The sequence below is a fragment of the Neofelis nebulosa genome, chromosome 15 (genome assembly GCF_028018385.1).
Source record: "Neofelis nebulosa isolate mNeoNeb1 chromosome 15, mNeoNeb1.pri, whole genome shotgun sequence".
Taxonomy (NCBI): Eukaryota; Metazoa; Chordata; class Mammalia; order Carnivora; family Felidae; genus Neofelis; species Neofelis nebulosa.
The window spans coordinates 37,084,086-37,105,949 of NC_080796.1; the positions used below are offsets into that span (position 1 = coordinate 37,084,086).

The 21,864-nt window shown below is 38.2% G+C and overlaps 2 protein-coding genes across 2 annotated transcripts in view; one reads left to right on the forward strand and one right to left on the reverse strand.

Moving 5' to 3' along the window:
* The window catches only part of ANGEL2 (angel homolog 2), a 254,102-nt gene that overhangs the window by 105,098 nt on the left and 127,140 nt on the right, over positions 1-21,864 (forward strand). The window lies entirely within an intron of this gene.
* FLVCR1 (FLVCR choline and heme transporter 1) overlaps positions 1-21,864 on the reverse strand; it is a 38,339-nt gene that overhangs the window by 13,705 nt on the left and 2,770 nt on the right. Inside the window, exons 2-5 of the mRNA XM_058700842.1 lie at positions 18,112-18,256; positions 12,085-12,225; positions 3,498-3,565; positions 1,905-2,008 (exon numbers count right to left, since the gene is read on the reverse strand). Coding sequence (XP_058556825.1) covers positions 1,905-2,008; positions 3,498-3,565; positions 12,085-12,225; positions 18,112-18,256 — 458 coding nt within the window. The remainder of the gene's footprint in view (positions 1-1,904; positions 2,009-3,497; positions 3,566-12,084; positions 12,226-18,111; positions 18,257-21,864) is intronic.

The window sequence follows — 21,864 nt, forward strand, 5'->3', positions numbered from 1 at the left end:
AAAATGAATTAAAGACCTAAATGTAAGACCTGAAGTCATAAAACTCCTAAAAGAAGACACATAGTAACCTCTTAGACATTCTCCTTAGCAATATTTTTCTGTATTTGTTTCCTCAGACAAAGGAAACAAAAGCAAAAATAAACTATTAGAACTATATCAAACTAAAAAGCTCTTCTATAGCAAATGAAACTATCAAGAAAAGGAAAAGGCAACTTACTGAATGGGGGAGAGATTTGCAAATGATATATACAATAAAGGATTAATATCCAAAATTATATAAAGAACTAATACAACTCAACACCAAAAAACCAAATAATTCAATTGAAAATTGAGGACCAGAATAGACATTTTCCCAAAGGCATATAGATGGCCAGCAGACACACGAAAAGATGCTCAACATCACTAATCATCAATGAAATGCAAATCAAAACCATAATGAAATGTCACCACATACTTTTCAGAACGGCTAGTATCACAAACACAAGAAATAACAAGTGTTGGTGAGGATGTGGAGAAAAGGGAATCCTTGTGCACTGTTGGTAAACGTAGCTTGATGCAGCCACCATGGAAAACAGTATGGAAGTTCCTCAAAAAATTAAAAATTGAAATACTACATGATCCAGTAATTCTACTTCTGGGCTTTCCCCCAGGAAAATAAAAACACTAATTCAAAAAGATATGTGCATTCCTCTTGGGATGAGCATTGGGTGTTGTATGTAAGCAGTGAATCATGGGAATCTACCCCCAAAACCAAGAGCACACTGTATATACACTGTATGTTACCTAACTTGACAATAAATTATGTTTGAAAAAATAATAATAAAAGCTAGAAAATGAGAAAAAAAAGATATGTGCACTATGTTTACTGCAGCATTATTTATAATAGCCAAGATATTGAAGCAACCTAAGTGTCCACTGATAGATGAATGAATAAAGAATATGTATGTATTTACATACATAAATGAATAAAGAATACACACACATACAATGGAATATTAGCTGTAAAAAAAGAATGAAATCTTGTCATTTGCGACAACATGGATGGACCTTGAAGGCATTATGCTAAGTGAAATAAGTCAGACGGAAATACAGAAATACCATATGATTTCACTTACATGTGGAATCTAAAAAACAAAATGAATGAACAAACAAACAGAAACAGACTCATAAATACAGAGAACAAACTGGTGATTGTAGGAGTAGGGGGGTGTGGGCAAAAGAGGTGAAGGAATCAAGAGATACAACCTCCAGTAATAAAATAAATAGGCCATGGGAATGGAAAGTAGAGAATAGGGAATATAGTCAATAATATAAGAACTTTGTATAGTGACAGATGGTAACTACATTTATCATGGGGAGCATTTAGTAATGAAAATAATTGTTCCCCTATGTTTACTGCAGCATTATTTACAATAGCCAAACTATGGAAGCAGCCCAAGTCCATCGATAGATGAATGGGTAAAGTATATACACACAATGGCATATTATTCAGCCATAAAAATATGAATGAACTCTTGGCATTTGCCACGACATGGATGGAGCTAGAGAGTATAATGTTAAGCGAAATCAGTCAGTCAGAGAAAGACTAATACCATATGATTTCACTCATATGTGGAATGTAAGAAAGAAACCAAACAAAGGAAAAAAAAAGAGTGAGAGAGAGAGACAAACCAAGAAACAGACTCTTCAGTATAGAGAACAAACTGATGGTTACCAGAGGGGAGGTAGATAGATAGATAGATAGATAGACTTCACTTAGAAGAGAAGGGAATCTAAGAACGTCTAAAATCCAAGTCTTTCAGTAATAATAACACTTCTTAAATTTCTGAAAATAAAAATCACAGTCTCCATTAAACCCAAAATACCTTAGGTTGTACACCGTACATTTATCTACCATCACTTACTTGTATATTTTGGTATAATCAAGCCAAAAGCCACAAAGAATAGAGCCCACCATTCCAGCCACTACCAATGTTAGCCCAATCTTTCCAGCATTCACTTCTTCTCCCTTAAAAAAATTTTCATAAGAAGTTAATCAGATACTTCTTGAATGGATCAAGAAAATGTGGTATATATACACAATGGAATACTACTCAGCAATCAAAAAGAACATCTTGTCATTTGCAACAATGTGGATGGAACTAGAATGTATTATGCTAAGCAAAATAAATCAGAGAAAAAGAAATATCATGATTTCACTTATATGTAGAATTTAAGAAACAAAACAGATGATGAACATAGGGGAAGGGAAGGAAAAATAAGATAAAATGGAAAGGGAGGCAAACCATAAGAGACTCTTAAATACAGAAAACAAATTGAGGGTCGCTGGAGGGGTGATAGGCATTAGTGAGGGCACTTGTTGGGATGAGCACTGGGTGTTACATGTGAGTGATGAATCATGGGATTCTGCTCCTGAAACCAATACTACATTGTATGTTAATTTAAATTTAAATAAATTAATTAAAAAACAAAAATCAAAAGAAGTTAATCAGATACTTCTAATTCAAATAGATCTTTCACATTCCCATACATTCCACAGTCAATGGAAATAATCAGATAAAATTAAGCATAGAATATAGTGGGAAATTTAGTATATCTGTTAGGTGAGTGGGTTAGGGGGCAGGTAACGAACATGTGAAGGGCATTCTATTTTCAAACCAGAAAAAAAGAAAACCTAAAATGTGGGAGAAATCAAAAGAAATTTTTCTCATTCCTCCATGGTTAGAAAATGCAATGATCTTTGTTAGAATTCACAGAAGTCTGAGGAGATTAATCTGTTTTTATATATTACAACTGCTTTCTCCTTTCAAAAGGAAAGAGAGGTCACAGCTTGATATCTACTTCTTTATATTTGGATTGGTTTCCTTTAAAATTGTCTCTTTGTCTTTTCCCATATAACCAGTCACATTTTTTTAAAAAAGTATTGAGTGCCTGGGTGGCTCAGTTGGTTAAACATCTGACTTCAGCTCAGGTCATGATCTCACGATCAGCGGGTTTGAGCCCCACGTCGGGCTCGGTGCTGACAGCTCAGAGCCTGGAGCCTACATTAGATTCTGTGTCTCCCTCTCTCTCTGCCCCTCCCCCACTCATGCTCTCTCGCGCTCTCTCTCTCTCTCTCTCAAAAATAAACAAACATTAAATTAAAAAAAAAAGTATCAAAAAAAGACTTAGGTATTATCACTGTAATAATAACCTCTGCTTTCCATTTTGTGTGCTTTATAAATTAGATTAAATGTATTCTCAATTAAAACAAATATAAATCTCTTAAAAGCAATAAGGTCATAAACCTTTTTTTTTCAAGATTTTATTTTTGAGTAATCTCTATACCCTATGTGGGGCTCGAACCTACATCCCCGAGATCAAGAGTCGCACACTCCATTGACTGAGCCAGCCGGTTACCCTATAAATCTTTAATCTTACGATCACACTAACAGGAATCACACTGCTTAAGAAACATTCTTGGCCAGGCATGTGACACGGCACAGACAGACACTTACCTTGTAATATGTCAATATCATTTGATTCAATAATGTTGAGACTGAATAAAATGCTCCAGTTATGATACCTACAATAACAAACAGAAAATTGTAAATGCACCACTTACTAGTTCATAATGTGATATGAGCACTCTGGGGCAATTGTGAAAATAGCATGTATTTCCTAGACAGCTGACAGAAAACTAAAATCTCTTGCCATTCCTTTTCAGGATATGGAGTGATCAATTTAACACCTAAACTTACTAGAGATTACAATAGTAAAATTCTGTCATTACATCATTTATTATTACTGAGACTCAGATATGCCAACCATAAATAATGTCTCCATGCATAACACTGCATATAGCCATCAAGCACTACGGATTGCTTATTGAGCACGTACAGTGTACTCGAGCTAATGAATGTTCAAACAGAAGACAGAATCCCTACTTCAGAGATGTCACCCCTGCATCAAAGACTTCAAGGCAATTAGTAAAATAATATTAATTACAGAATATGTAAAAAGGGAAAAATAAAAACAGCTGGTTATCAGAAAGCACATGACTACGTTTGAATCTTGAGGATTCCTGGCATATCTTGCATGACTTTAGGTAAGCCTCTCAACCTAGCAAGACTTACGTTAATTCTTTCTTTCTCTTTATTATTAAATATTTCAAGCATAGAAAATAGTGCAGATAGTAATTTAGCAAATGCCCTTACTCATCACCCAGCTTCATAAACCCTTAACATTTTGCCATTTTTGCTTTAGATTAACTTTTTAGATCTTCTCTAATCCTGTTCTTCTCTCTTATTCTTTCTCAGAAGTAACTCCTTTCCTGATGTCAGCGCTTATCGTTTTAGATATTATATGTGTATCATCTGCAGCTTGCTCTTATCACTCAATATTATGATTTTGAGATTTACCTGAGGCAATACTTTAAATTCTGGTTCATTAGTTTTCTCTACTATTTAATAGTCCATTGTGTGAAAAATACTGCAATTTAATGATCTCTTGTAAAGTCAATAGACACTTAAGGCTTTTCCCTATTTTTCGCTATTTAAAATAATATTGCAATGAATATTATGTTTTTGTTATTACATATAAGGATTTCTCTAAGTCCATATCTAGGAGCAGAATGTCTATTTTCTGGATAGAGCCAAATTGCTCTTTCAAACAGTTTTATCAGTTTATACTACTCGCAGAGTTCCTTTACTCCATATTCTTGCCATATTTGTTTTCTCTAGATTAAAAAATATTTATTTTTGGGGCGCCTGGGTGGCGCAGTCGGTTAAGCGTCCGACTTCAGCCAGGTCATGATCTCGCGGTCTGTGAGTTCGAGCCCCGCGTCGGGCTCTGGGCCGATGGCTTGGAGCCTGGAGCCTGTTTCCGATTCTGTGTCTCCCTCTCTCTCTGCCCCTCCCCCGTTCATGCTCTGTCTCTCTCTGTCCCAAAAATAAATAAAAAACGTTGGAAAAAAAAAAAATTTAAAAAAAAAAAAATATTTATTTTTTTGCCAACTTGAATACATGTAATATTATTTCTTACTCTGTCTTGATTTGCATTGCTTTGATAAGTAATAAGGTTTAGCATCATACATGAGTAATACACAAACACATAAAGGCCTTCTGGTTCCCTTAAATTGTTTGTTCTCTTCTCACTGAGTGGTATGAGCTATTTTTACATTGTAGGTGCTAATCCTTTGTTGGTTATATGCACCACAGACACTTTCTCATGCTTTATGTCTTGTCTTTTCACTTTTTATGGTGTCTTTTCATTTCATTGTATTTTTTTCTACTGTTTACTTATTTCTGAGAGAGAGAGAGAGAGAGAGAGAGAGCAGGGGAGGTGCAGAGAGAGAGAGGGAGACACAGAATCTGAAGCAGGCTCCAAACTCTGAGCTGTCAGCACAGAGCCCGACGCGGGGCTTGAACTCATGAACTGCAAGATTGTGACCTGAGCTGAAGTCAGATGCTCAACAGACTGAGCCACCCAGGGCCCCCCGTGATATCTTTTTAGAAAAGACCATTATCTTAATGTAATCATACTTATCAATCTTTTTCTTTAGGGTTTATGTTTTATTATTTTTTAAGATTTTATTTTATTACAATTTTTTTTAATTTTAATTTTTTATTTTTGCGAGAGAGAGCATTGTGTGAGTGGGGAAGGGGCAGAGAGAGAGAGGAAGACACAGAATCCAAAACAGGCTCCAGGCTCTAAGCTGTCAGCACAGAGCCTGACGTGGGGCTCGAACCCATGAACCATGAGATCATGACCTGAACCGAAGTCAAATAGTTAACCGACTCAGCCACCCAGGTGCCCCATTTATTTTTTTTATTTTAGAGAGACAGGGAGTCTAAGTGGGGGAGAGGGGCAGAAGGAGAGAGAGAGAGAGAGAGAGAGAGAGAGAGAGAGAGAGAGAGAGAGAATCTTAAGCAGGCTCCATGCTCAGTGCAGAGCTCAACATGCAGCTTGATCCCACAACCCTAGAATCATGACCTGAGCCGATGTCAAGAGTTGGATGCTCAACTGACTGAGCCACCCTGATGCCCCAAGATTTTACTTTTAAGCACTCTTTATACCCAACGTGGGACTTGATACTCACAACCTCGAGATCAAAAGCTGCATGTTCTGCGAGCCAGCCAGGTGCCCTTGTGTTTTTTACATGAGAAATTCTTTTTAAGAATACTAAAGCCAGTTTCTAAAACATGTGCTTCTAAAACTTTAAAGTTCTAATTTTTACCCTTTGGTCTTTAATCCACTGTGATTCATTTTTTGTTCATGGTATGACATAGAGAGCTAATTTGACTTTATTGCTCAATTATCCCAGGACAATTCGCTGTATAGTTTCTCTTGTACCAAACATCTAGTTTTCATATATGCACCTTCTAGTCATTGGAGATGACTGCAAATACAGCAGTCCTCTCTTGTGTGCAGGGGGTATGTTCCAAGTCCCCCGGTGGATGCCTGGAACTGCAGAGGGCACCAACCCTATGCATACTGTTTTTTCCTATACATACATACACACCTATATTAAAGTTTAATTTATAAATTGGCAGAGTAAGAGATTAACAACAGTACCTAATAAAAGAACAGAACAATTATAACAATATACAGTAATAGAACCTATGTGAATGTGGTCTCTCTCAATATCTTATTGTACTGTTTTCGTCTTACTGTGGATTAAAGACAAAGTGCCTATGTGATGAGATGAAGTGAGGTGAATGACACGGTGTGACTCAGTGTCAGGCTACCGCTGAGCTTCTGTGGACAGGCCAGAAGCTTCCTGACTGCGGTTGATCGCGGGTAACTGAAACCACAGAAGAGGAAACTAGGCACAAGGGAGGATCACTGTATAGTGGTTTTTTTCCTTCCAGGTACCTAGTGCCATGGCCATATGACTTTAAATGTGAGCAAAAGTGACGTTACCCATTTGCTGCCCTAGTAATCACAACAGCCTGTGCCAAGATGTCATCCTGGATCCCTGAGTTAACTGACGAGCAGAGCCTTGCTGCCGATTCACAATGGACATGTAGTATTGGCAATAAATACATTTTTGATGTGTTAGGCTGCTGAGGTTTTTTTGGCAGAATTTCATTGCTACAATACAACCTAGCCTGCAAACAGACACAGGGGTAGATCGCTGGGATCTCTACTCTGTTGTGGTAACCTAATGGTCTGTCCCTTGATTTTACATGGCATCTTTTTTTTTTTTTTAATTTTTTTTCAACGTTTATTTATTTTTGAGACAGAGAGAGACAGAGCATGAACGGGGGAGGGTCAGAGAGAGGGAGACACAGGATCCGAAACAGGCTCCAGGCTCTGAGCTGTCAGCACAGAGCCCGATGCGGGGCTCGAACTCACGGACCGTGAGATCATGACCTGAGCCGAAGTCGGCCGCTTAACCGACTGAGCCACCCAGGCGCCCCTACATGGCATCTTAATAATCATTGTTTTATATATCCTGATATAAGAATGTGCCCTCAACTTGGTCTTCAACAAAATTATCTTTGCTCTTGGCCCTTACTTCTCTCACAGGAATTTTAGAAGTAGTCAAGTTCCATTACAAACCCTGTGTATACAGAAGATTGCAAAAGGAGACCTATAGCTATCTAAAGATCATTGCAAAAGGAGACCTATAGCTATCTAAAGATCATATCAAAAAACCCTGAGTAACTGGCCTTTGTTGCTCATGTCCCATTGAGTTCAGGAATATATAGGGACCCAGCTAGGTTAGCCTGGAGAGGCCAAGGAAAACAAAGAAGGTCTGTGCTCTGGCTTGGGGGTCCTCTACTGCGCTGTATCCTATGGGATCTTGAATCTATTCCAGACCGGAGTAAGGAGAGCAAGAGTCTGGATAAGAATTATAATAGCAAGAGATAGTGTTATCTGAGCCTAGAATATATTATTTTTCTGAGTTTCAGATAGCAAGTAGCAATAGTTGGCATAGTAAGGGATACAATTTTTCTCCAAATAGCCCTACCTCAAAAACAATGTTAGCTTGGACTATTTGGTTCCTAAGTTTTGGATATTGTATATAATCCTGAAAACCTATCTCAGGAGTATAGTCCCTATCCAGACCATCCCATGTGCAACTCTGCTCCAACTTTCAATATATAATACTAGACATTGAGGGAGACAGGTGCACTGCTAAAAGGTGGGATGTGACTCACTCATTCAAAATTATGATCCCTAACTCTTACTCCTCTGGTGAAGACTATGAGGTCAAGAAAGTTTTCCAACTGTCCTGGGGATTATTATTAAACTCTCCACGGTTTTTCCCAACCCCTTCTTTCTAATTCCTTCAACAAGAAAATTCTGTTTAGTGTCCTAATTAGTGCCTGTATCTGGCTTTTCTGTCAATCCAAATCTGCAACTGTCATTTATTAATACAATGGTTCTGTAACGTTAACTGCCATCACTATAGTCTCAAGTCTTCTATAAACATAGCTCTCCATTTAATTGAGGTCTTCTCTTGTCTTTTAATGTGTTCTAATTTTCTAATTTACAAAGTTCTTTTGTTGGATTTTTTTCCTAGACATCTTATAGTGTTGGCTGCTGTTATAAAAATATCTTTTTATAGGAATACAATTCTTATCAGGGTGCCTTGGTGGCGCATTCATTTAAGCATCTGATTCCTGATTTGGGCTCAGGTCATGATCTCATGGTTCATGGAATAGAGCCCTAGGTTGGGCTCTGCCCTGAGTGTGGAGCCTGCTTGGGATTCTCTCCCTCCCTCTCTCTCTGCCCCTCTACCCACCAAAATAAAGAAATAAACATCTTTTTAAAAAGGAATACAATTCCTATAAATACATAGGAATGTAGTCGATATTTTCACATTGTCAGATTATCTACTAATCTTGCTGAACTCATTCTTATTAGTTTTAATAGTTATCTGTAGGTTCTCTTGCATTATTTTTATAGATCAGGGGGTCAGTAAACATTCTCTGCAAAGGGCCAGACAGTAAATATCTTTAGCTTTGCAGGTGCTGGGGTCTCTGATGCAACTATTCAGTGCTACCCTTGCAGCTCAAAAGCAGCAATAGACAATATGTAAACAAACAAAACTTTATTTATAAAAACAGGCAACAGAGTTGACTCATAGGCCATAGTTTGATGACTTTTGATAATCAACATAGTTGATTATAGTGTATATAATCATATTATCTATGAATAATAGCAACTTTCTTCTTTTCAACTCATCTACTTTTAAATTTTGTTAGTGAGCCAGCCAGAACTTCCATCTGGATGATGAATAAAAGCGATGACACAGACATCCTTGTTTTAAAGCATAGTGCTGCTCCTAAGGTTCTGCCTTTAGAATGATGTCTAGTAGAGAGTTTTTGTAGGTAAACTTCATCAGATTCATAAAGTTCATTTTTCTTTGCAGTTTGCTAAGTCTTTAATCAACGGGTATTGAATTCTATCAAATGCTTTTCCTTCAACTATTGGGCAAATTTTCCTCTTTGATCTTTTACTGCAATAAATTATATTCATGAATTTCTAGTGTTAAATCAGTTTAGTACAACATCATTTCTTAAACCAAACTCGGCCAGGATGTATTGTCATTTTTATAAATTGCTAACGTAGCTTAGCTAATATTTTATTTTGCATTTTTACATTTTTTTCATAAGTGAAATTGACCTATAATTCTTTTCTTGCACTGTTCCTGTCTGATTTTGGTATCAAGGTTATACCAGCCTCACAAGGAAGCAGATGATACCAGTGATTGTCTCCAGGGAGGGGAACTCCCTGGAAACAGAGAGGTAACCTGGGGACAGAGATGGGGGAAGACTGGTTTTTCATTGTACGCCCTTTGTACCTTGTGAATTTTATACTGTGTGCACTATGCATCCTTTGTAACCTACTAAATTTTGTACAAATAAATAAAATTTAGAATTAAGAAAAGAGAACTCTGATCCTTTATAAAATAGGTATAATATTTCTATCTCAAAAAAGTTAGATAAAATAATATATAGGGAAGTCGTTTATAAATTTCAAAAAAAAATAAAAAATTTTCACCTTATCACTTATGTATAATCAAGGAAGTACTAAATGATGTGTTACAAAAGAAATGACTCTTAAACTGTTGTTCGCTTTTTAGATGTTTATATTACGTCCCCAGTTGGATTCTAATTTCTTCAGGGAAGAAATCACATACTATGCTTCTTTTTAGCCCACACCGTATCTAGAGCACTACTCTACAGTCATTGTTGATAATTACTGATGGAATAAACAAATAAATGAATGAGTAACAAAATGAACAATAAGTGAGGCAAACATTAAGTTGGCTCTTGTAGGATCACTTAGTGGAAAAAAGGAGCACATTTCAGGTAAAAGGAGTAATGGCACAAAATTACAGAGACTAGTATTAACAGTGTATATGCACGCAGAGGCATGTTTGTGTATGTGTGTGTCTGTGACAAGGGGTTGGTTATAAATGGACTGAAAGAAAGTTTTGTCTTGGGAAACAGTGAGAGACAAAAGAAGGTAGGAATCTTTCTTCCTTAAGTGATAGGCTACAATACAGAGAAAGACAGATGCCATATGTTTTCACTCTTATGTGGATCCTGAGAAACTTAACAGAAACCCATGGGGGAGGGGAAGGAAAAAAAAAAAAAGAGGTTAGAGTTGGGAGAGAGCCAAAGCATAAGAGACTCTTAAAAGAACAAACTGAGGGTTGATGGGGGGTGGGAGGGAGGGGAAGGTAGGTGATGGGCATTGAAGAGGGCATCTTTTGGGATGAGCACTGGGTGTTGTATGGAAACCAATTTGACAATCAATTTCATACATTAAAAAAAAAAAATGATAGGCTACAGAAACGAATTTGTTCTTATAGATAAAAATGACCCACTGTATTTACTCTACTTCCCAGTTACGTGTTTTAGGGTTAAGCTAACCAACAGAAGTAACCAGCAAAATTAAGAAAGGGAACTATGACATGCTAAAGTATTAATGATGATATGACATAACATCTGGGGATCTGCTTAAAAAATATTCCAGGAAAAAAGTAGAGGAAAGAAATAAAGCAAGAATGGTGAAATGCTGATCATTGAAGCTGGGTGATGATGGGTACACAGGGACTCACCATACTAAACGCTCTACTTTGGTGTTGAACAATTTGTACTAAAAAAAAAAGAAAAAAAGATGAAGTAATCCTGGTAAAAGGGTGAGTGTTTAGATGAGGGCATAATTTTTAACCACTTGTAAAACAGTTATGTACTAGGGTGTGCACTCCCAAAAAGATGTAAAAAAGAGAACAGCAGTGAGTGACTTCTGAAGACAAGACAGAAATAAGGGGTGTTGGCAGTTGATACAAACAGAGTTAACATGAAAAACAAAGAACAGGGGCACCTGGGTGGCTCGGTCAGTTAAGCGTCCCGCTTTGGCTCAGGTCATGATCTCACGGCTCCTGAGTTCGAGCCCCGCGTCAGGCTCTGTGCTGACAGCTCGGAGCCTGGAGCCTGCTTCGGATTCTGTGTCTCTCTCTCTCTCCCTCTCCCTCTCTCTCTGTCCCTCCCCCACTCACTCTCTGTCTCTCTCTCCTTCAAAAATAAACATTAAAAAAATGTTTTTAAGAAAAACAAAGAATGAACTGTCAGCAAACTCTGAAGGGAGGCAAATATGTTGGTGCCTGCAGTCAAGGCCACAGTGTCAGAGGAGTATCTGTCAGCTGTCCTGAAATATCTAGAAGGGTGAGAATTCTTTTTCAAGTTAGAACTGGCTAAGGTGATCGCATTAGTGTCTAGTCCTGACTGGGTAGGTCCAAACAGACGCCAGTTTGCACAGGATCAGAGAAGGGAGCTGTTGGTGACATTTCCCATAAGCTTACGGTAATTTATAAAGGACTTAAAATACTCTGTGAAAACTCAAAAAAGTTGACAGAATTTGTCTATTTGAGATCTATTACTTGTTTTTGTTTTAAAAACGTGTAAGAAAATCCATCCTGAAGTTTTCACTTTTAGTTCAAAATTTATGACTGTGCCGTCATTATTTTTACAGTTAACAAACCTAGCTCATTAAAGCTCAAACCACTAGATTAAGTGAAAATAATCTACAGTGCTCAAAGGTTTACAGAGACGTCGCAGAAAATAAAAGAAAACCACTTACCATAAGTGATCAATAGAAGGACAAAGGGAACGTTTCTAAATAGGTTCCTTATTGATTTCTTATAGGAGTACTCAGCAGGGGGGCTGTTTTGAAGAGCTGCTTGAGCCTGACTTGGTGGATACTGAGGCTTTTCTTTGAATGCTAGAAACAGACATGAAAAGGAAATTAAATACACGTATTTAGTGAGTGGACTCCATCAGTTTAAATTTAAAGAGGTAGTGAGAGTCTTACAGTGAGGCTTTCAGTTTCATTGATTTTTAAGTGAGGCACGTCCTCCTGGTCCCCCGAAACTTACTACAACTCAGAGATTTGGCCAGTTCACATGACTTAACTGCAAAACCATCAATAACACGCCACAACCTTGCCCACTGATTATTCCATTTTCAGTTAAGCAAGATTAATTTTTATTATAGTAGGTAGTCAACAATTCCATTTCTAAATTTAGTTCAATTTGTAATTGGAGGTAACATCAGAAATAAGCAAACCAATATGTTTATTGAACTTTTTTTTTTTTTTAACATTTATTTATTTTTGAGACAGAGAGAGATAGAGCCTGAACGGGGGAGGGGCAGAGAGAGAGGGAGACAGAATCCGAAGCAGGCTCCAGGCTCTGAGCTGTCAGCACAGAGCCCGACGCGGGGCTCAAACTCACGGACCGCGGGATCGTGACCTGAGTCGAAGTCGGCCGCTTAACCGACTGAGCCACCCAGGTACCCCTGTTATTGAACTCTTAGAAGATTATCTTGAGTTAGTTAACTATTTCCTTTTAAGTTTTGATATGAAATTTATCAACTGATCTAATTACACCTCTAGAATTGAAACAGGTCCAGGTGGATTCATGGCAGCAGAGCTCACCAAAACATCAGTTAATTATGATATACTGAAAACTTATCAAACTAAAACAGACTTCTATTTTTTATAGGTGTCACAACTAATTCAAGAGGAGACATACTCATGAATATTCACTGGTTAATATGCTTACATCGGAGGACTGGACTGGTAGACATAAAATGTTTAAGTTGTTGGCAATCCCTCCTCTTCCGTTCACCCTATCTGCTCCTTGCACTGTGGAGGGCGTCTGTTGTCCTTTCCTGAAAGTCTCTTTGTGTCCTAGTTAAGATAGGAGATATCTCTTTTCATTAATATTGGTAATACACAACTCACACAGTTGTAAAACAAAGCTTCAGAATGTAAAAACCATGCTTACAAGGAGTCATGGGGATTGAGTGAGTCTTAAGCCTCTTACTTAGGTTTTTATTTACTCTGGTAAAGTAAGTATAAAAGGCTCAGCTTTGAACTCCAATTCAAAATGAAAACAATTCTTATTAATCTTCAACGCTACTAAATTTATTTCCTGAATACACGTGTTATCGTTTAGTTTCAGGTAATTAACTGCCCTGTTGGATAAAATCAGGCCTGTATTAGCTACACAATACGCTAAAGTCAGGTTTAATTCTATACGAAGAAAGGGAAACAGAGGAACAGAAAACAGGGTCTCTGCCCCTGTTCACTTGGCAGTGATTCTTTCAAATGATGAAATATGGCTTTTCTTTCTCCCTTGAAAACTAAAAAGCAATAGTCTTCTACTTTCTTCTCCCACCAAAAGCGTGAGCCAATAAAATGATTAACTATCGGGGCACCTGGCTGGCTCAGTTGGTAGAACATGCGACTCTTGATCTTAGGGTCGTGAGTTCAAGCCCCACACTGGGCACAGAGCTTACAAAATAATAATAAGAATTAATAATAATAATAAATAATAGTGATAGTAATAAACTATTAAAGCAGTTATTTTCCAAAGTAGCCAAAGGATTTGGGGGGCACCACAGTCAAACTTTTTCTCCCATGATGAATAAGCATATCTATTGTGTTTAGGAGTACTTCTACTTTTTGGAATTAGGTAATAACATTACCTTTTGATTTCATTACTTGTCCTTGTTTGATTCAAGCAGACATTACACATATTAACTTATTATAAGACATGTAAAGGTTTGAATACTGGCTCTGCCTCCTATTTTGTATAACTCCGAAGAAGTCAATTCCTATCTCTCAACTATAGATTTCTCATTCATAAAATGGAAATAACAACAAGCTGTTATGAGGATTATGTGACATTTGCAAACTAATTTTGTAATTATTGAATGCTACACAAAATACATCGTCTTTTTGAGGAATATTTATTTTTAAGAAGTCAGAGACTTTATCTCAGGGCTTGAAATTCTCATAACCTGGGTGAAACATATTTCTGTTAAAAGTTTACAATAGCAGCCTATATATAAATATCCTGAACATAAGAATCAAAAGTAAAATTACGCAAACATGTTCTTTATTCACGTGTTTAAGTGCCGTAACATTAAATATGCTGACTGCCATTACTTTTGGTTTCTCTCATTCACTCATGTTAGTGGATCAGGATGGTAAGCATTTTAACATGCACACTTGAGTGAAGTGATATAGTTTACTGCTGTGCTGCACAAGAACAGCTTTCAAATACAACAGCATCACCACTTATACAAGAGCAATTTGAAGTGGAGCAAAAACAAAACTAAATAAAAATTAAAATGCCCTATTTTTATACATAACATTTTAAATATGGACTTAGGGTACCTGGGTGCAAATTTCACCTTCAGTATTTACTGTGACCATGGATAGGTTAAATTCACTTGCGCTCTGTGCCTCACTTTCCTCATCTATAAAATGGGAATGATAATACTACCGTCCTCATACGGCTGTGAAGACCGAAGGATACAGCATGTGACGGGCCTTTAAACATGTTCAGTACTTACCAAACAACCACGTGTCAGAGGGTATAATCATGTGGGGTGTGAAGAATGAGGTATTAGTGTGCAATTCAGTGGAAGGCTTGGGTTAATTCCTAGAAATGCTAGACGGATTACATTCACATGTAAGTTCCATGAGGGAAGAAGGCAGGAGGGTTACATGGCATGAAGCCTCAAGATAGCATTTTTGAAAGACTGCTGAATACCAGTTTAGTATATGACACGTTGCTGAAAAGCATCAGCAAAGCCAAATTACTTTGCCAGATTTGGTTGGGCTTCCAAAGTATTTATGGGCAGAATTTCGAGGGAAGTAGGACTGTCCCTTAGTGATTAAGGACATTTGAGTAGGGATTTTATTTATTTTTTTTTTTAATTTTTTTTTTTTCAACGTTTTTTTATTTATTTTTGGGACAGAGAGAGACAGAGCATGAACGGGGGAAGGGCAGAGGGAGAGGGAGACACAGAATCGGAAACAGGCTCCAGGCTCCGAGCCGTCAGCCCAGAGCCTGACGCGGGGCTCGAACTCACGGACCGCGAGATCGTGACCTGGCTGAAGTCGGACGCTTAACCGACTGCGCCACCCAGGCGCCCCGAGTAGGGATTTTAAAAATAGCCCATATCTCCCTCAATCACAAATATTTGGGAATAAGAAAAACAGGTACATTTTTTGTTTAAATATCACAATTTCAACCTGAGACTTTCAGGTCACAACTGTAAATTATCTTGCTTTTATACTATGCTTGGCATCATAACATTAAGATTACAGGTCACCAAGCAAAATTTGACAGTGAGTCCTTTTTTCCCTGCTCCATTTCCACTGTCTATTCAGACCATGAGTACATAAATAAGCAATAATGTACATGAATAGGTCTCTTAATTTCTCAAATAACACAGGGTGCTATGTCAACGGTCACACCTATTATTATTGCCTTTTTGTCCCCTTCCTTGACAAATAGGTATCTTATCTTTGTAGCATCTCATATAGATATGCTTAAACATATATGCATCATACACATAATTTCACATGTATAGATATCACATATAGAACCTGTTCTCTCACTTCTTCCGAAGAGACAAGCAACTGAAGACAATAGAAAAAGGAAAACCAGAACTGATGTGAAGATAACACAAGCAATCAAAGGAAAGAGGGTTTTACATTTTTAATAATCCCTAGTGCTAACAGAGGATCCATTTATGCACAATGTATATAAACTACATTTCATTTAGCAAATCAAATACAGCTACCAGAAAAGTAGACTTAAGAGTTTGCTTTTAAAAAATAAACAGTTAACCCCGAACAATGTGGGGGTTTGGGGCACCAATCCCCTACACAGTTGAAAATTCATGAATGACTTCTGACTCCCCCCAAACTTAATAACTAATAGCCTACTGTTGACCAGAGAACAAGTAGGGGAGAGGGGCAGAGGGAGAGAGAGAGTTCCAAGAAGGCTCCATGCTCAGTGCAGAGCCTGATGTAGGGCTCCATCGCATGACCACGAGATCATGACCTGAGCCAACATCAAGAGCTGGACGCTCAACCAGCTGAGCCACCCAGGCACCCCTGGTATTCTTAAAATAAAGCAAGCTAGAGAAAAGAAAATGTTACTAAGAAAATCATAAGGAAGAGAAAATACATTTACAGGACTGTAAAAAACCCATGTATAAGTGGGCCTGTGAAGTTCAAACCCATGTTGTTGGAGGGCCAACTGTAGATTTTGTTTATATCTTTGTTAAATTGCTAAAATAGTACAGGGATAATTTGTCCTTTTTCAGTAGTCTGTACAGGGCAAATGTGTCACTCCCTAATTGAAACATAAAAACCAACCGTAAGTAGGTGGGACGTGTCAGCATACTTTATATGCTACCAAGAGAGTATTTTGTTCATTATCTTTGGGAGATTAAATATATGGGCAGTTCACCTATAGAGGCAGTCTCTATCAAAACTGTCTTCAGCCTACACTTCTTTGAAAACTAAAGATTTCATATCTGGAGATCACAAAATTTGAATTTTTCATTACTATTATAGCCGTGGTAAAAATTAATCTATAAATTTTTAAACTCCAGCTATAATGCAACTTGATGTAAATGTTAATGATTAAAAGATGGCCTTTTTACTTTAAAGTTGCTTTCTTCTTCAAATCAATTTAAGACATACTGAGTCTTAAACAATACTGAGTGCCCAAAGGGCAATATTATAGTTATATTAGCAAACATATTACTTAAAAAACCTATCCTTTTGCCTGAAATCAAAATTGTTTCCCATTAAAAATAAACTTTAGGAGCACCTGGGTGGCTCAGCCGGTTAAGCATTGACTCTTGATTTCGGCTCAGGTCATGATCCAAGGGTCGTGGGATCAAGCCCCGCATTGGGCTCCATGCTGAGTGTGGAGCCTGCTTGGGATTCTCTCTCTCTCTCTCTCTCTCTCTCTCTCTCTCTCTCTCTCTCTCTCTCTCTCCCTCTCCCTCTCTCTCTCTCTCTCTCTCTCTCTCTGCCCCTCCCCTGCTCATTCTCTTTCCCTCTCTCTCTCTAAAAAAATTAAATTAAAATTTAAAAGTTTAATTAAAAAAAATAAAAATAAATTTTAAAAAGCAGACCTTCCCAAACCTTCTTCCAAACTGCTGATGGCTGCTTGCAGCTGATTTTGACTGACTGCTTCAAGAGACAGGCCCAGACGAGAGGACTCAGTGACGACTGGAGGCAGCAGGGCTTTGCTGGAGTGGCCTAACAAGCAGACAGTTGCCGGTCTGAGATTCTGCTGAACAGCTTGCTGCTGCCCAGGATCGTGCACCGGTCAACATTTTCAGATCCAGTTAATTGTTAAAATGGGGATCCTTGGAGGGATTTATTGTTAAAAAAAAAAAAAAGTTGTAGCCTATTTGCGTCATTTAAAGCATGAGAAGAACTTGTTCCTGGCTATGTTAGCATAAGATGCAGAACACGTAGAGGAGTATGCAAAGAGGAGGCAGCTAATATGTTTGCAACAACAGTCATCAGGGAAGAAAAGTTAGTAGGGAGGTAAATTAGATGAATTAGTGTTCAAACCTTTACAATATTTAAATAGATGTAGCCGACCATAACATATCCCTAGGGTTGTAGCATTCGTTATCTGAACAAGGGCAACAGCAAGAATGAAACAAGCAAATGGCACCGGAGATATTAGCATAAAAATGTTGAGGGTTAGCTATTTTTATTTTCATGTGTTTGTCATGCATTTATCTATTTAAGCAATAGGGGAAAAAATTCACTCACCAATTACTGTTAAAAAACATAAAAATGTGGCAACAGATGATGTTCCATAAAACATGGTGCTGATATTACAGGCCAGAAGATCTGTGTTATTCTGCGTGTTGGGCACTAAAACTGGTGGCAGCAAAAAGCCAATGGCAGCTCCAAGCTGTAAAATAAATAACCCTGTTAATAGCCATTAGTATAAGAGAAAAAAAGGACAAACTGGCAATTATTACAACATAGAGAAGACATCCAGTATTTGAGGTGTAAGGGGTAAACCCTAAAGCACCATGTTCTAATGTTAAAGGGTAAGTGCTGACAAATGTCTTTCCTATTCAACAAACTCCTACTATCTGAATGAGTCTGCTGTAAAGATGTATAAGGTACAGTCCTTACCCGTTAGATGCTTACAATCAAAAAGGGGAATAAGAATATGCAGCATAAGGCTGAGAAAAGATGATGTATAGAATGGGAGAAAATATTTGCAAATCGTATACCTAAGAAGGGTCTACTATCCAGAATACATAGAGAACTCTCACAACTTGACAACAAAAAGACAGATAACCAATTCAAAAATGGGCAAAGGACTTGAATACACATTTTTCCAAAGAAGATCTATATAAATGTTCAAAACATGGGAAGAAAAATGTTCAACGTAAGTTAATTAGTAGGGAAATGCAAATCAACACCATAACGAGATACCGTTTCTTACCCACAAGGATGGCTGTAATAAACAAACAAACAAACAAAAAATTGGAAAATAACAAACATTGGCAAGACATGGAAAAATTACAACCCTTGTACACTGTTAGTAGGATTGTAAAATAGTGCCGCCAGTGTGGAAAAAACTGAAAACAGGTATTCAAACAAATATCAAATATTATACATGAATATTCATAGCACCCTACTGCAATAGTCAGAAGGTGGAAACAACCCATATGTCTATCAGCAGATGAATGGATAAACAAAATGTGGTATGTCCATACAGTGAAAGATTATTTGGCCATAAAAAGAATGAAGTACTTATATATGCTACAATATGGATGAACTTTGAAAACATCCTAAGTGAAAGAAGCCAGAAATAAAAGGTCACATATTGTATGATTCCATTTACATGCTATGTCTAGGACAGGTGAATCTATAGAGAGAAAAAGCAAATCAGTGGTTACCAGGGGAAAGAAGCAGCAGGGAGGGAGGAGTGACTGCTAAGTGGGTACTGGGTCTTCTTTGAGGGGAGATAAAAATGTTTTGGAACTAGAGGGAGGTGATGGTTATACAACACTAGGAATGTACTAAATACCACTGAGCTATAATTTAAGATGGTTAATTTTATGTAATGTGAATTTCACTTCAGTAAGAAAAACGTAAGGTTGAATATGATAATCACAATGAAACAAATAAAATCAAAGTATTAAGGGAGCTCAATAGAGAAAGATAGATTCTTTCAGGGATGAAGGTGAGGAGGAAGGGCCGAAGACAGGTTTCCAAAAGGCACCTGAGGCAGACACTAATAGTCACCAAATACTTCATTTGCTCCCTTACAAAAAGCTCGATAGAGACATTAAACAATTACAATAGAATGTGGTAAGTACAGTGATGGAGAGGTAGAGGGTGCTAAACCTGGATGATCATGTGATCTATCATCTGAACAAGAACACTATTCAGAGTGAAAGGGACTACATGAGTAATTAGCCTAATGAACAACTGTATACCTGGACCATCCCAGGCAAACTGGGGTATACAGTTTGGGTATACAAGCTGGGGTATACACTCTAGCTAAGACACTACTTTGAAGGAGCACCTTGTATATACTTGGGGTTCAGGAAAGATTTCTGCAGGAGCTAAGATCTGAAGAAGAAATTGGAATTAGCCAAGTGAAACCGGAGTGTTCCCAGCCAAGGGGCCATCATGTACAGAGGAAGGAAAAGACCATGACCTTGTGAGAGGCTGCAAGTTGTGGACAATTCCCCTCAGAGCAGTGACGGAATGTGGATGTGAGGAATGGTGGGTGTGCAGAGGCGAAGCAGAGGAGCTGGCAGGAGGCAGATCCGGAGGGTCTCACATTGTCACATTACAGAGCTTGAATTTTATCCTAAAGGCAAAGGAAGCCACTGCAGAGGGCAAGGGAGTACCCTGAACAGATGTGCACGTTATGAAGACCACAGGGGATAAATGTGCAGAGTAGCAGGAAAAGAGCAAGGGTTGCAGATAGGAAAATCAGTCAGCAAGCTCTAGGTAAGGGCTGCAGGTGGCCAGAGCTAAGAGTAGCAGTAGAAGGGAAGAGAAATGAACTAAAAGACAAGGTAAATTTTGATGGGTGGAATCATATGGAAATATTCGGCCCCACAGTATCTATATGAGTCTGAAGCTCATTCATTTATTCAACAAAATTTTATAGAAAATCGACAATGTGCCAGGAACTGCATTAAAGGCTGGAGATACAACTGTATGTGTTCAGACCACACGCCTATTTTCATGACACTTAGAATCTAATGGCGGGTTTGGGAAATGAATAATAACAATGAATACATAAACATATATCAGATGTGATAAGCGCTATATGGAGACAGTATAATGATGTAATGAGTGACTGGGCAACTCTAAAGGGGATCTTCAAGAAATGCCACTAAATGATATTTAAAATGAATTTAAACTGAAAGTTAAGTGAGAGTAAGGATGTAATAATGTGACCCTAAGAGGAAGAACATTCCAGGCAGAGAGAATGTTTCTGCAAAGGGCCTTACACAAAATCCAAAATTAGTGTTGTTTAAGGAACAGAAGAAGACATTTTCGAGTAGAGTTTAGATTTTAGGTATTATGGGAAATGACTGGCAAGTTCAAAGCAGAGCAATGACAGGATCTGATCTATGTTCTTTTTTTTTAATTTTTTTTTTTTTTAACATTTATTCATCTTTGAGAGACAGAGAGAGACAGAGCACGAGAGGGGTTGGAGCACAGAGAGAGAGGGAGACACAGAATCCGAAGCAGGCTCCAGACTCTGAGGTATCAGCACAGAGCCAGGTGTGGGGCTTGAACCTACAAACCGCAAGATCATGACCTGAGCCAAAGTCAGATGCCCAACTGACTGAGCCGCCCAGGCACCCCTGATCTATGTTTTAAAAAGGGTCTTTTGGGGCGCCTGGGTGGCGCAGTCGGTTAAGCGTCCGACTTCAGCCAGGTCACGATCTCGCGGTCTGTGAGTTCGAGCCCCGCGTCAGGCTCTGGGCTGATGGCTCGGAGCCTGGAGCCTGTTTCCGATTCTGTGTCTCCCTCTCTCTCTGCCCCTCCCCCGTTCATGCTCTGTCTCTCTCTGTCCCAAAAATAAATTAAAAAACGTTGAAAAAAAAATTAAAAAAAAAAAAATAAATAAAAAAATAAATAAATAAATAAAAAGGGTCTTTTGGGGTGCCTGGGGGGCTTGGTCAGTTAAGTGTCCGACTCCTGTTTTTGGCTCAGGTCATGATCTCCCGGTTTGTGAGTTCGAGCCCCACATCGGGCTCTGTGCTGACAGTGCGGAGCCTGCTTGGGATTCTTGTTCTCTCCCTCTCTCTCTGCTCCCACTCTCAAAAATAAATAAATAAACTTAATTTTTTTTTTAAATAAAAATACAAAATAAAAAGAGTCTCTCAAGGGGCACCTTGGACTAGTTTAAGCATCCGATTTTGGCTCAGGTCATGATCTCACAGCTCATGAGTTCAAGCCCTGCATCGGGCTTTGTGCCAACAGCTCAGAGCCTGGAGCCTACTTAGGATTCTGTGTCTCCCTCTCTCTCTC